Here is a 15,464-nt window from a genome sequence, read left to right on the forward strand (position 1 = left end):
TACTTATTTGGTTATTCTTTAAAAAAACAAACATAAAAAAACACAGAATGCCTTTCCTAAATCATTGTACTTAAACTGCGCTTCAGCATTTTACAAAATAGTAAACTGAAGTGTAGTAAACTTTTAAATATTAATATTCATTCTATTTTACATTTTGTATTTGTTTAACTTTCGCGTGGGATATGTATGTTTTTTTTTTAACATGTTGCGTGGTAATTTTTTTAACCGACCCGGTGCTGTTCTGTAAAATATTATATGAGAAACTTAATACCAATCTTTTTGCTTGTTGGAGTCCTCGCCTCCGCCCCTCTATACTGTCAGTCACCTCAGCAGCACCCGGCCGGAAGCGCTGGGAAGCTGCGGGTCTAACATTTAAGGTTCAACATTTTAAACGAATGCAATACGGATCTTTAGTTTTATTATTATTATAATATATTTATATATCATCTACCCAAGTGAACCGTCAGGGACTCCTCAAAGTGCAAAAAGAAAAGCGAACACGAACGTCTTGGAGAAGGAACGCAGTGAGGGGTGTGCAGGGGCATGAAGCCCATCGGTACTGACAATCGGGCTGTCTTGTGTAGTTGAAGAAACCGCAGCTGTTTTAAAACACGCATTTTCAGTTAGTAGATTGTCATTTAATGTGACAGTAGAATATCGATAGCATGATTTAGCGGGCGTGAGTCCAGGTGGTTCAAATTGGTGCAATACTGTTAGGTTAGTTGTAAGCATAGAACATAGCCAGCTGCCTTTGCTGCTGCTGCAAAAAAAATCTTGTCTGACTGGGCTAGTGATTTGTCAGTGCAAGCAAGCATAGCAGGGCTTAAGAAAAAAAAAAAAAAAAACTTTGCTACAGCGGGTTCTGACTGACACTTCAGATTCAATACACATAGCAGTATCGTTTGGAAGAGAACTGTTAATAATATTGCACAAACGTGTAAGAAAAATGGCTACGACCAGCAGCATTTCCTCATCGATTGCGAGTAAAACGAAGACGAAGAAGAAACATTTTGTGGCACAGAAAGTGAAGCTGTTCCGAGCCAGCGACCCTCTGCTGAGTGTGCTAATGTGGGGAGTTAACCATTCGGTGAGTAAACACGCGAAGTGCGTTTATCTTACCAGACACCTCGACCGGTCTTATGAACAAGAACATGATGTCACAGTTATAAAACAATACACGATGCGTGTGTGTGTGTTTTGACTAACACGCGTAATTAATTAATTAATGCGTATCACATTACAGTATATGAACCATTTATATTGCAGTCATTTAAGTGACTTGTTGATTGATAAATGCATGTACAGTTTGTAAAGCACAATAGGTTTTCCCTTTCCGATACATTATTATTGGGACAAGTTAGTAGTGTGTGAAACGTTAGTGTGGTTGGCATAGAACGAAGCACTCAGTGGATGTTTCTTATTTTACACTGTAGTGCTTTTTGTGCGATTCTGTTAATAATATACTGTCTTATTCATACAGAATTCGTTATGAGGTTTATAGTTAAGGTAAGGGTGATACATTCGGAGTTGCAGTTAGGCTCACTGCGTTTCTTTGATTTTGAAGGCGTATCGGCAGAGTAAGGAATGCAGCATTTGCATTTATGTGGCTGTGTGGTTGCTGATGGAACCCTGGTTTGGTTACTGTACTGCAAGAGATGGCATACTCTAACCGTGGACATGCAGCACGACCTATTGCAGCATCACAAGGCATTTGAATCGAACAGAAAAAAACAGTCGGCCAATCAGGCATCAGTATGTCAGCTAGAAATTGGCGAAGGGCTGTCTTCTGACATCAGGATGTGAAGAGAATTGGGTGTTTATTTGATTTGATTTGTTTTATTACACAGGTGTGCTGGATGCTTAATATTCTGAACAGGCTCTAGAGATGTGTTTCATCAGGCACGTATGGTTTTAGTTGCATAGGTTTAGCCAGTCCATCTTTTGTTTGTTTAGCTTGTTACAGTACTTGTAGTTGGTGGAGTCATTGAGAAAGCTGAAACCTGGAACTGATTTTACTGCTGTGGAGTGGGAGTCTTTGTTTCCATCCCTGGTGAAAATGGATTTCACAATTTTGTTTTAGGGCCTCTTTAAGCTGACGTTTCCCACAGTGTCCAGTTTCATATTCCAATATACAGTATGCCTTTGCTGGCTGTCCAGTTTGTTTATATACCCTAAAGGTAGTCTCTGCTGCCTCCCCCTTAATGCATTCTTGCCACTGTCACTCAACTAAGCATAGGAATAGGTTTATGTATAGATAGATAGATACCAAATAGTGTTTATACACTATACAATATAGACTATTGTCAGATGGCTGTATCACATCATATACATGTTTCATTTAGTGAATCTGCAGAAACTGTTATCACAGTAGCCCTTCTTCATATAGCCTAACTACTGTAATGCAGTATTACCGTATGAAATCCCCCAGCAGTGTGATAAACCTGGTACAGTACCTGAACAAATGACCTTCTGAACACACAAATAAGCACTTCCTTAGATATGTGTGCAATGGTTTCCTTTGTGCGGTATATTGTAGCGCCAGTGCTTTATGTTCTGTTACAAGCACACACACAGGAATCTGGTCCGTATTGCCTCTGGACACATTTCAAGAAGTGTTTGTTTGAATATTAAAATGTTTGTCCCAGCACTAGTATCTCTGATGTTGGTTTACTGCATTCCTCTATAGTTTAGACACAGTGATCAGCTCAGTTTGTTTACATGTCCCAGGGGGAGCTTGGGGTCGTGAAACACGTTTGCTGCTACTGTGCATCAGTCTGTACACATTTCAGCCTATATTTCCAAAATGTTGATCATCAGGTAATAATACAAGTTAAACCGGAAGGGGCAATATCATTTTAATCTTGCATAATAGGTGTTGTGAACAGATCCCTTATTAGGGTTTGAAGGATATGTGGTGGCAGAGAAGGAAGACTGAGTAATATCTTCCATCATTTATGAAGGTATCTTCGGAGAGTAAGCAAATTCTTTGGCTCATTTGATACTTCCTTTTTTAAATACAATACCCTTTCTTCACATGAGGGTTCCTGCCAGCTTAAGTTAATCTGTTTCCTCCCTAGAGCTTCTGAGCTAAGAGAGAGAGAGAGAGAGAGAGAGAGAGGGGTTTTCTCAGTACTGTACCTTGCATGATACTTAGTGTTAGTATTTTTCAGGGGGGGTAACATTGATTAGTAATCTAGTTCAGTGGTGGAAAGACTCCTATTGCATGGCAGTTCACCCGTTCCAGGTTTTAATACATGCTTCATTAGCCGCGGTGAAGCTCTGTTTTGTCTTATTAAACAATGTGTGTCTTATTTCCATTCCTGCAGTTAACGTTTTGCTTCAATGTAAGTTTTATTAAAATAATTTGAAATCTACCTGTGTAAATGTGTGTAGCATTACCATTTAAAAGTGCTTGTGCGTAATATTCATTAGTTCAGCTCCCTCAATGGCATTTTCCCTTTTTGTTGCTGTTTCTAGAATTACAGTCTGTTATTATTGATGGTTTGCCTCTAAATATAGACAGTCCACTCCTACATAACAGCGAGTCTTCTGGTGTCACTGATGTGATTGAAATGGCTGCAATAGACCTGGTGATAGTTACCTGTTATAAGCCTGAATAGTAAAGCCTTGAAATGATATCAGGTGAAGATGTCATTTATTTACTGAGACATTCAGTAGCTGTAGTTACTGTGATGTTCCTGGGTATCAGTATGGCTATTGCACAGTTGCTTGAGGGCTAGAGCTCCCCTCTGACTTTCCATTGTGTCCAGCAGATTGAAAGTGGCTTTGCACACAGCGTTTGTAGATTAACACTGTAATGTGTCTAAGATAGCTAAAAGGGACGTTAAACCCATTCATGGACCACATGTAGTGGTTTCTATAAAACGTGGTCCTCCTCCTCCTCTGTGTGTGCGAGTGTGTGTGTGTGTGTGTGTGTGTGCGTGCGTGCATGCGTGTCTGTCTGTGTGCGTGCGTGCGTATGTGTGTGCGTACGTGTGTGTTTTTTATATTTAATAGGTTAAAGAATTATACGCTAGAAGTCCAGAGGAAGGAGAACATAAAGTACATGAGCTGTTTAAAATTCTTATCAAATCGACCGCCTCTAAGAAAACCTTGCCAAAGTCAATTTTGCTATAGTAAGCATTCCAAAACAATTTTGCTTTAAAACATTTTTTTTTTTTAAATTATTACAAGTGTTGCATTCGACTGTTACTGTAACATCTCTGGGGGAAAAAATGCTCAAATTATCCCCTTGCTTGAATATAAGCAATATCAAGGTTTGCCGATTTACAGTAAACAGTGTTGAGACTTGGCTGGAATGAACATGTGAAAGTTTTGTTTTTAATGAAGAGATGTTCTTTAAAAAAACAGCTTATAATATTAATAGGCGTAAATATAAAGACTTTGGTCACATATAAACATGTACGTGGTAAGTGGTCGAGGGTCGTTTTAAAAGATAAAAAAAAACAAACATACAATTTCAATCATATAACCTAAAATGAATGTTAACCTTGAAAACCTTTTCCTGTGCTTTGAACTTATTCTGAATGCATTCCCCACCATACTGACTCACAACAACAGAAAGAAGGATACCTCACAGCAGGGATTTTGCACTGAGAGTATTCACAACGCGTCTCGGGATGTTCCGCTTGCCAGTCTTGGTAAATATCTAGTTCAGCCTGATCTTCCCTTTCATGTGTAATTGACATGAAGCTTTGCTTTGTCATTGCTGCTAGATGAAAGGGATATCATTATGGTGGAGTGTGTGTTAATGGTAACCTAACATTGCAAACACAAACTGGAGTAATTGGTCTTTGTTTAGAAACTAATTAGGCAATAGGGAATTGATTTTATGCTGTATGTAAGTACTGTGACGGAACTACACACAATACAATAAGCCTGAGAATAAAATCTATTGTAGCAAGTGACATATTACCTGCCACTGCTACTTCTAAAGATCTAAGAATGTCACATGCCTGTAGTAGGGCAGAGATCTGTCGCTCAGATCTGAGACATTGTTAATGAATCTTACTGCACAGTACAGTGTGCCAGTCCATTTATATTTTAATAGTAAAAGGTATTTGCTCTTGAATACAGATTAGCCCAAAATATTTGCCTGTACATCAAAAGCCTTGTGTACCGGTACATATACAGTTCAATTCAGCTGTGCGCTTTCCTGTGAACAATGCTGTATGCACCTACTGAAGCTTAATACAATGATGCCTAACACCAGCAAGTACCGTTCAAGACAAATCACAAATCAGAGCCAGTCATGCAGGGAGCTGCATCTGTTAAAGACAAATCCCAAGCTCTTTCTGTAGGTGAATAAAATCTAATGATTGCTCTTGCAGTGCGCTCTATTGAAATGACGTCTCCAGTAAGAGTCCCACCTCATTCGATAAGAGCAGCAGCTCCGATTTTGCCTTGATCACATGCTGAGGTCCGGTGATGTGCAAACTGAACTTTCCTGTGGGTCCAAATACCTGGGAATATATTTAAGTAAGCGGCAAATCAAAATACCACCGCTGTATCACGAGGAGTTTTGGACGGGACGGACTGGATAATTGCCAGTTGAAACAGCTGAAGCCAACTTAATAGAGTTATTTATATCTGGATTGGTAACTTCATTAGATGCGTTTGTTTCCTTTCTGAAAATAACGTGCTAATTAATGGCGATTTGGATTAAAAGCTTTGAGAATCTAATCCAACATGTTTATACGGTAATCAGTATTATGCATGATAACTTATTTTGAAATTAGGCAGTAGTAGGTTATAGCTCCTTGTCTTTTTATAATACTGACTTACAGTATTTTTTTTAACCACGGTGGATATTACTGACAGAACGTACACTAGGCTTGCATAAGATGTGATAGATGTTACAGAAACTTCGTTGTCTGAGAGTGATGGAGACGAATATAATATTAATGGGTATACACTGTATAGAAAAGACAGGCAGGACAGAAGAGGCAGAGGGGTAGCGCTATACTTAAGAAATAGTTTTGAAGCCCAGGTGTTAAATCTGAATAAATTCTGAATAATGGATACAAATTCAAAGGGCATAATAATAGGAGCATGCTATAGACTTCCAAATTCAGGCGGCGAGCAAAATAATCTGTTATACAATGACATTAGAAATGCGTGTAGCAAAGGAGAATCCATACTAATGGGGATTTCAACTTCCCCCATATAGAATGGGAAAACCCGGTGAGGAGCACGACTGACTGGAGAATTGCAAACATTATGCCGATCCACCAAAAGGGAGACAAAACCAAACCAGGTAACTACAGACCAATAAGACTGACTTCTATTATGTGTAAACTTATGGAAACTATAATAAGATCCAAAATGGAAAATTACCTATATGCTAACTGTTTCCTGGGCGACAATCAGCATGGTTTTAGGAAAGGAAGATCGTGTCTAACTAACCTGCTTGATTTTTTTTGAGGATGCAACATCGACAATTGCAAAAGCATGTGACATGATTTATTTAGATTTCCAGAAAGCTTTTGACAAAGTCCCGCATAAAAGATTAATTCTCAAACTGAACGCAGTAGGGATTCAAGGAAATGCATGCATATGGATTAGGGAGTGGTTAACATGTAGAAAACAGAAAGTACAGATTAGAGGAGAAGCCTCAAAATGGAGCGAGGTAACCAGTGGTGTACCACAGGGATCAGTATTAGGTCCTCTGCTATTCCTAATCTACATTATTGATTTAGATTCTGGTATAGTAAGCAAACTTGTTAAATTTGCAGACGACACAAAAATAGGAGGAGTGACAAACACTTTTGAAGCAGCAAAGGTCATTCAAAATGATCTAGACAGCATTCAGAACTGGGCAGACACATGGCAAATGACATTTAATAGAGAAAAGTGTAAGGTACTGCACGCAGGCAATAAAAATGTGCATTATAAATATCATATGGGAGATACTGAAATTGAAGAAGGAATCTATGAAAAAAGATCTAGGAGTTTATGTTGACTCAGAAATGTCTTCATCTAGACAATGTGGGGAAGCTATAAAAAAGGCCAACAAGATGCTTGGATATATTGTGAAAACTGTTGAATTTAAATCAAGGGAAGTACTGTTAAAACTTTACAATGCATTAGTAATACCTCACCTAGAATATTGTGTTCAGTTCTGGTCACCTTGTTACAAAAAGGATATTGCTGCTCTAGAAAGAGTGCAAAGAAGAGCGACCAGAATTATCCCGGGTCTGTCTGCATCCCAGGTATGCAGACAGGCTAAAGAATTGAATCTATTCAGTCTTGAACAAAGAACACTACGCGGTGATCTGATTCAAAATTCTAAAAGGTATTGACAGTGTTGACCCAGGGGTCACAAATGGAGATTAGATAAAGGGGCATTCAGAACAGAAAATAGGAGGCACTTTTTTACACAGAGAATTGTGTAACTCCTCAGTAATGTTGTTGAAGCTGACACCCTGGGATCCTTCAAGAAGCTGTTTGACGAGATTATGGGATCAATAAGCTACTAACAACCAAGCAAGCAAGATTTCTTATGTTCTTATAAGTAGAAGGTCCAGGTTAATGAGCTATTCATCAGTCTATCCACAGAATGGCAGTTTGATTGACAAAAGCATTGCTGTAGCTCCCTAATACTCTTTATTTTTCACTTCAGTATGTACTGCAGCATCCCATGAGGATTTAGCAGTGATGAGGGTTGCTGATTTGCTGGCACTCTATGAAACAAAAAAGCTGTTAACATACCCCTGAAGCAGCTGTAAAAAACAGAGCTGCTGCATAAGTCAGTATCCTAAAAATGATACATGCCTAATAACATGATACACACCTAATAACATGTCTTTACCATGTCTTATCAAAATTGGATGAGCAGTTGAATACAGTTCATAGACAATTACAGTCAGTACTTCTGCCTCATTCCCACTGCGGGCTGGGGCTATGTGGTGACGTAGTTCCTTTGTGGCCAGGCCTGGTCACATCGGGTAGGATATAGCAAACCAGGCCAGAAAAAGCGGCTGCAACTGGCCAAGGCTGACGTGGCCAGCAGTGGAAACTCTTTTTAGGGCTGCAGCCGGCAGTGGAAACTGGGTATTACTGTACATGTAGCAGTGATACAGCATTGTTGGAAAAGTCACTTCTGCACAAATACATTCTACAAAACCAAGCTGACCAGAAAAGATGGAGCCTAAAAAGGTGTGTAAGAAATGAGCACCGCAGAGGAGGTCAGGCTGTTTTCCTGCAGTTAGGCTGCTCCCCACTGTTTAATAAGGTGGAACAAGCACACACATGTCTGAAGGATAAATTGCCTTCTGTTGTGTTTGTCCTTGGGGAGTATATCAATGATCATATATGTCTACAAGGATAGGCCTTGGTACTGTATCATCATTTGTTTTAATAAGAACATAAGAACATAAGAAAGTTTACAAATAAGAGGAGGCCATTCAGCCCATCTTGCTTGTTTGGTTGTTATTATTTATTTCTTGGCAGATGCCCTTATCCAGGGCGACTTACAATTGTTACAAGATATCACATTATTTAGTAGCTTGTTGATCCCAGAATCTCATCAAGCAGCTTCTTGAAGGATCTCAGGGTGTCGGCTTCAACAACATTACTGGGGAGTTGGTTCCAGGCCCTCACAATTCTCTGTGTAAAAAAGTGCCTCCTATTTTCTGTTCTGAATGCCCCTTTATCTAATCTCCATTTGTGACCCCTGGTCCTTGTTTATTTTTTTCAGGTCAAAAAAGTCCCCTGGGTCGACATTGTCTATACCTTTTAGGATTCTGAATGCTTGAATCAGATCACCGCATAGTCTTCTTTGTTCAAGACTGAATAGAATCAGTTCTTTTAGCCTGTCTGCATATGACATGCCTTTTAAACCCAGGATAATTCTGGTTGATCTTCTTTGCACTCTTTCTAGAGAAGCAATATCCTTTTTGTAACGAGGTGGCCAGAACTGAACACAATATTCTAGGTGAGGTATTACTAATGCATTGTAAAGTTTTAACATTACTTCCCTTGATTTAAATTCAACACTTCTCACAATATATCCGAGCATCTTGTTGGCCTTTTTTATAGCTTCCCCACATTGTCTAGATGAAGACATTTCTGAGTCAACATAAACTCCTAGGTCTTTTTCATAGATTCCTTCTTCAATTTCAGTATCTCCTATATGATATTTATAATGCAAATTTTTATTTCCTGCGTGCAGTACCTTACACTTTTCTCTATTAAATGTAATTTGCCATGTGTCTGCCCAGTTCTGAATGCTGTCTAGATCATTTTGAATGACCTTTGCTGCTGCAACAGTGTTTTCCACACCTCCTATACCAGAATCTAAATCAATAATGTAGATTAGGAATAGCAGAGGACCTAATACTGATCCCTGTGGTACTCCACTGGTTACCTCGCTCCATTTTGAGGCTTCTCCTCTAATCTGTACTTTCTGTTTTCTACATGTTAACCACTCCCTAATCCATGTGCATTCATTTCCTTGGATCCCTACTGCGTTCAGTTTTGAGAATTAATCTTTTATGCAGGACTTTGTCAAAAGCTTTCTGGAAATCTAAATAAACCATGTCGTATGCTTTGCAATTATCCATTGTCGATGTTGCATCCTCAAAAAAGTCAAGCAGGTTAGTTAGACACGATCTCCCTTTCCTAAAGCCATGCTGACTGTCTCCCAGTATATTGTTACCATATAGGTAATTTTCCATTTTGGATCTTATTATAGTTTCCATAAGTTTACATATAATAGAAGTCAGGCTTATTGGTCTGTAGTTACCTGGTTCGGTTTTGTCTCCCTTTTTGTGGATCGGTATTACGTTTGCAATTTTCCAGTCTGTTGATACAACCCCTGTGTCAAGAGACTGTTGCATGATCTTGGTTAGCGGTTTGTAAACAACTTCTTTCATTTCTTTGAGTACTATTGGAAGGATCTCATCCGGCCCAGGGGATTTGTTTATTTTAAGAGCCCCTAGTCCCTTTAATACTTCTGCCTCTGTTATGCTAAAGTTATTTAACCCTTTGCGGTCCTATGTCGGACCTGGTCCGACATTGCAATTATTCCTATCAGGTCCAATGTCGGACCCTGTCCGACATCATCAAAAAGACGCAAAAAACTGGTTTTTAGTCGTTTTTTCTACGGAAAAAGCCGAGAAAACCATTCAATGGCCGAGTGGGAGCGACAGGAGCCGAGATAAGCCAAAGTAAATAAATAAATAAATAATAAGGCCATATCTCATGAATAGTCATACTTGCCCCTGGCATCAGATAGGGGCGGTCATAAGGAAACAAGCTGGATGGTACTGCATCAGCGCACAGAGAATATCACAGACATTTGGAGAGCTTTTTTTAGATGTTATAGTAATAAAATAATGACTTGGATTGCATTATCGAGGCGTTTGGTGATAAAACGAGTGATCAGGAGATGATTGATCGGTATGTACTATTATTATTATTATTATTATTATTATTATTATTATTATTATTATTATTTATTTCTTAGCATATGTGAAAGCTATAGCGAACGAAAGGGTGGGGCCGGGCTGGAGATACCTAGTGAGTGCTTTGTTGATGTGCAGGGCCTTTTAAACCCGTTTGACTGGGGAAAAAAAATACTTTTAAACAGTGCGTCTAAAATTAACTGTGCGTGTGAAAATAAATTGGACCTGACGCGCCTGATGTACACTTAATAAATGGACTGCAAAGGGTTAAAGCTGGATGGGAACAGGTTGACATGTGGGGCATGTTTTCCATGTGCTCCTTTGTATGGGAATGACGTGGGGCATGTTTTCCATGTGCTCCTTTGTATGGGAATGCAGAGCAGTTCTGTTGTTGCTTTCAATGTGATTGCAAGGCAGATTCAGGGGGTTTTCAACTTGTATAATTAATGTGCTGTCACATCTACATATTTCACAATCCCTGCTGTTGGCAAAACAAGGAAGCTTTTTACAGCAGTAACCAGAAGAGAAAATGCTGCAATTTTTCATTGGAAAGGATGTGCGGACGAAGTGGAGAGATTTATCTGGTGGCAGTTACTGTTCCTTTAGAGATGCAAGATGAGAAAAGAGGTTTATATTTAAGAATGGAAGGGATGTGAGCCAAGTCTGAGAGGAGAAAACATTTTACTCAGCTTTACTCTAGAGTCTGGAGTCCTAGTGACATAGAATTATTAAAGGGAAGATAACTTTTCATGTTGTACAAATGTTGCAGGCACTTGAAGTTCATACACCCTGCATGGTAACGCTGCGAATGAGGACGGACACAAGGCATGAAATAAGCCCAAAAATTACAATTGAGTTAAAATTTTGTGCATGACTTGTTATTTATTGACATTTTATTATAAAAAACAGTCAAATATGGGGGTCCATGGTATTCCTTATGATGCTTTAATCAAAAGTTTTGTTGCTTGCACACAATTATCAGAAGCCTTTATCCAAGGTGACTTTGTGAGGGTGTGCCGAGTGGCTGATGTTAAATAGGGAGGACGCACAACCAAAAATTCAATTAAAAGAAACAAATACTTTATTTGTGAACAAAAGTAAGCTTGTTCTTTCAACAAATAACTATTTACACTGATCCTGGATCAAAACAAAACAAACAAAAAACATTGGCAGATAACACAATCCTTCTATACATAGGCTACCACAGAGGTCAGGTACTAACCGCTAGCCCACCCGGAGCTCCTCATAATGACCTCTTTATACCTTATCTCAGGTAGGTCCCTCCCCCAGCATTACTGTGGGCGGAGAACCACTTTCTGGCTGAGTGATGGAAAAACAGCGTCTCTTAATACAGTCAGAGAGAGAATTGCGTTTCTCCATCACAGACTTACAGTGCTTATCAAACAATAATATAAAATGTGTAATATAAACAACACCTCTGCAAAACATAAATAAATAGGATAGATCAAGGAAAAAGTACAGGTATAAGTTGACTCCCAAAAAAGAAAACTTTGAGTATTATTCCTTCTAAAAAGCTGAAATAATAACTTCCACGTTTGTAACAGTGTGGACAGACACTGATATGAACGTAGCGCTTTTTTAAAAAACTAGAATATAGAATCGCTTGCTACAGTGGTAAAAACACACAATAATAGTCTAATTGAATTAGACATAAATGTGACAACATTGTTTATAAACACCCTGTAAGTCATCATGTTTTACGTGTTTCATGTTAAGTTTGGATCACGTTTGAGAGGGATAGTATACACTTCCATGTACAGATAAAATTTCTTCAACTTCGTTTTTTCAGACAAAGTTATCTACACTCTATCTCCAGTGTGTGTTTTATCTAATTTTAATATTTAATCTCAAAGAAATCAAGCTGCAACTTGTCAATTTACTCAAACATTTACATATGCGTAAAGTTTCCATTAGCATGGAAATGCCCATGAGCATTTTAGTTTTAAATTCAATTCATAAATTTGTCTCGGGACAATGCCATGCAGGTGTTGAAACGCCAAATGTGAAAACAAACACAATTGCCCGTCTTGCAAAAGAATAAGGCAGGCTGGGGCTGTTCTGCTGCTGTAGTAGACGTGGCACCATTTTAGGGGAAATTAAACCCCAGTGTTAATGTTGTTAAACTGGTAACAAACATGTCTTACTTTTATTGCCTTGGATGAACCTCGGGTGTTGTTTTGTAACAATAATAGTTACATTTCCCTTTCACAAAAACAATGATTCAGTTTGCATTCAGGACCAGTGCGTTTTAATTGTGCATTATTAAACTATAACAGTCTACAATTTTAATGCATATTATTTTATTTTTTTTATTGAAGTGAAGTACTGTACTCTACGGAAGCGTCCTAGTGCTAATTAAAAAAAAAAAAAAAAAAAAGTCCCTACGCAGGAGATATAAAGGCCCTACGTAGGAGATATAAAGTCCTATGTAGGAGATGCTTTTTTTTTTTAATTGGAACTAGGACACTTCCATTGTATTCCCTCCGAGTTTGACTTCAACAGAATCAGTCATTTACTCTAAGTTAGCAACAGGCTGCTGTTACAGTGTGCTGTCAATCTCTTTATGACATTTATCCAATCTGTACCATGCTGTTGTGTCGCTGGCTAACTGGATTTAGAATCACAATAGTAAATGGCAGGGAGAATCCTAGACTTATTGAAGAGGTCTACAGTGTTGAAAGAGGTAGGCCTAATTCATCAAAACAGACATTTGAAAAGCTGACATGGATTTGTTATTCAAGAGCCATTGTGAATCACAGTACATAAACCCTGTATCACAATATTACTCCATGATGCACAGTGGTTTCAGCACTTTTCAGTCTTATACAGTAGGCTACATCTCATTTAGCCTAGTGGCAAAACACCAGAACATTGGATAACCATTAAAGGCAAGCATGGAATCAATCCGTCCCAACTACAATTCCAAAGGCAGATTGTCTGGATCATATTTTATGCATTGTTTCAATGTCAGAAACTTGCTGATGCTTGTGAATTTTTAGTTTTTGGGGTGGTTTGTACAGTAGTTTTTCCTATCATATCCAGAACTACTCTAATTGGGTCTAGTTTTTAATAGCATCAGGGTCAGAACTTTGGAGCAGAATTGAAATGAAAATATGAAGATATTTTCACACTGAATTTGCCATCACATTTAAGAACAAATTTACCATGAATGACCCCATTAATATTAAACCTGAAACTGTTCCCAGAGTCTTGAACCCTTGAACTTCGACACAGTATTAATATGATTTGATTGCATTTGAAAATGCGTGTTTTGTATTATTTGTGCCGTAATAAATATGCCTTTGACATTTGTCAGGCTGGAAAGTTGATTTTACTCAGATCATTTTGACAGTAAGCATCATGCAGAGTCAAGTCTACATGCACAAGCAAAATTTGAGCCATATAAAATAGGTACTAAATCTATGTTTTAAAAGATTAACTGTTCACTGCTCAAAAGTCCCACTGCTACAGTACAAATACAAGTGACTTTAAAAAGATGAGAAAATGAATGCAAGACCATTCTATTTACATTTTTAATTTGTGTTCATTCTTGAAACATTTACAGCCCTAGTTTTATATGCAAATGATTCCATCACAGATATGTAATAAGGCACAGCACGGGCCTAGCTTGCGTACAGTACATGTGTGAGTTTATAACTCAAACCAGAACCTACACTCTCCATGGAAATCCTGTTAAGGGAAGGTCTTTATCTGGCTTATTTCAGATTCCACCAGCAAACCTGAAATCTAGCTGATCGATACCTCATGCCTGCCTTTCCCAGAATCGAGTGAATCTGCTCAGTGTGTGCCAAGTAAAAATTAAGCACGAAACAATAAAATTCAAGTGCAAGCTATTCTACATCTCATAGTGTCCATATGGCAGATGAAAGTGCTGCTGTTGCCAAATATTTTTGTCTTCCTCTTAGGCGTAAATGCTCTTCAGTACTACAGTGAAACATCTGTGATGTGAACATTTAATAATAAAATTATTATTATTATTATTTATTTCTTAGCCGACGCCCTTATCCAGGGCGACTTACAATTGTTACAAGATATCACATTATTTTTACATACAATTACTCATTTATACAGTTGGGTTTTTACTGGAGCAATCTAGGTAAAGTACCTTGCTCAAGGGTACAGCAGCAGTGTCCCCCACCTGGGATTGAACCCACGACCCTCAAGAGTCCAGAGCCCTAATCACTACTCCACACTGCTGCCCTAAGTTAAGGAAGAAGCTGGGAAGGAAAGAGCCAGTTTCATGGTTCCAGCACTATTTTCACCAGATAAAATCAAAGAGATTGGTTGTATGTTAGTAAGGAGCCATGTCTGAATTCAAACTTCCATGCTGTTATGCAGCAGCCTGTTTTATTTCAATCCCACCTCAGCCACTGACTCATTGTGTGACCCTGAGCAAGTCACTTAACCTCCTTGTGCTCCGTCTTTCGGGTGAGACGTAATTGTAAGTGACTGTGCAGCTGATGCATAGTTCACACACCCTAGTCTCTGTAAGTCGCCTTGGATAAAGGCGTCTGCTAAATAAACTAATAATAATAATAACAACGGTACCAAAATTATGAGATGCCTGCTAAACAAGCCAATATTCAAGGATTTGAAACCATGCAAAAGCACTGGCTAGTTCAACAAAAAAAGAAATACATTTAAAAAAAAGAAACTAACGAGGAGGATGTTCTTTATAATATCATTTGGCTTTTTCAGCATTCTCAAAAAGATTCCCTTTAGGCCACAGTAGTCTAAAGTAATTGACTGCTGTACATTTAAGTCTTGCCCACTCCTGGTAAAACTATGGGGGGGTGGGGGTGACACTTCAAAGTGAATATGATTAGTAGACTAATGTTGCCTTACTCTTTGCATTTCACTAGGGATGTTGAAAAGGAAATAATTCAGTCAGTATTCCTAGTTTCTCATTATTCTTCAATAGATGTCAGTTACTGTATCTGATACTACTGCAACTACTGCTTGCCATCAGCACTTGAGCACTGACAGCATAGCTAT

At 38.5% G+C, this 15,464-nt stretch overlaps 1 protein-coding gene across 2 annotated transcripts in view; it reads left to right on the forward strand.

Annotated features, from left to right (window-relative positions):
• Window positions 1-307: 307 nt before the first annotated feature.
• Window positions 308-15,464, forward strand: part of LOC117394975 (phosphatidylinositol 5-phosphate 4-kinase type-2 alpha) — an 89,059-nt gene continuing 73,902 nt past the window's right edge. For both annotated transcript variants that reach the window (XR_009323580.1, XM_059019844.1), the window contains exon 1: window positions 308-1,087. Coding sequence is in view for 1 of the 2 variants with exons in the window: in XM_059019844.1 (XP_058875827.1) it covers window positions 947-1,087 (141 nt within the window). In the remaining variant the exon portion in view is untranslated. The remainder of the gene's footprint in view (window positions 1,088-15,464) is intronic.

This window comes from Acipenser ruthenus, chromosome 3 (genome assembly GCF_902713425.1).
Source record: "Acipenser ruthenus chromosome 3, fAciRut3.2 maternal haplotype, whole genome shotgun sequence".
NCBI lineage: Eukaryota > Metazoa > Chordata > Actinopteri > Acipenseriformes > Acipenseridae > Acipenser > Acipenser ruthenus.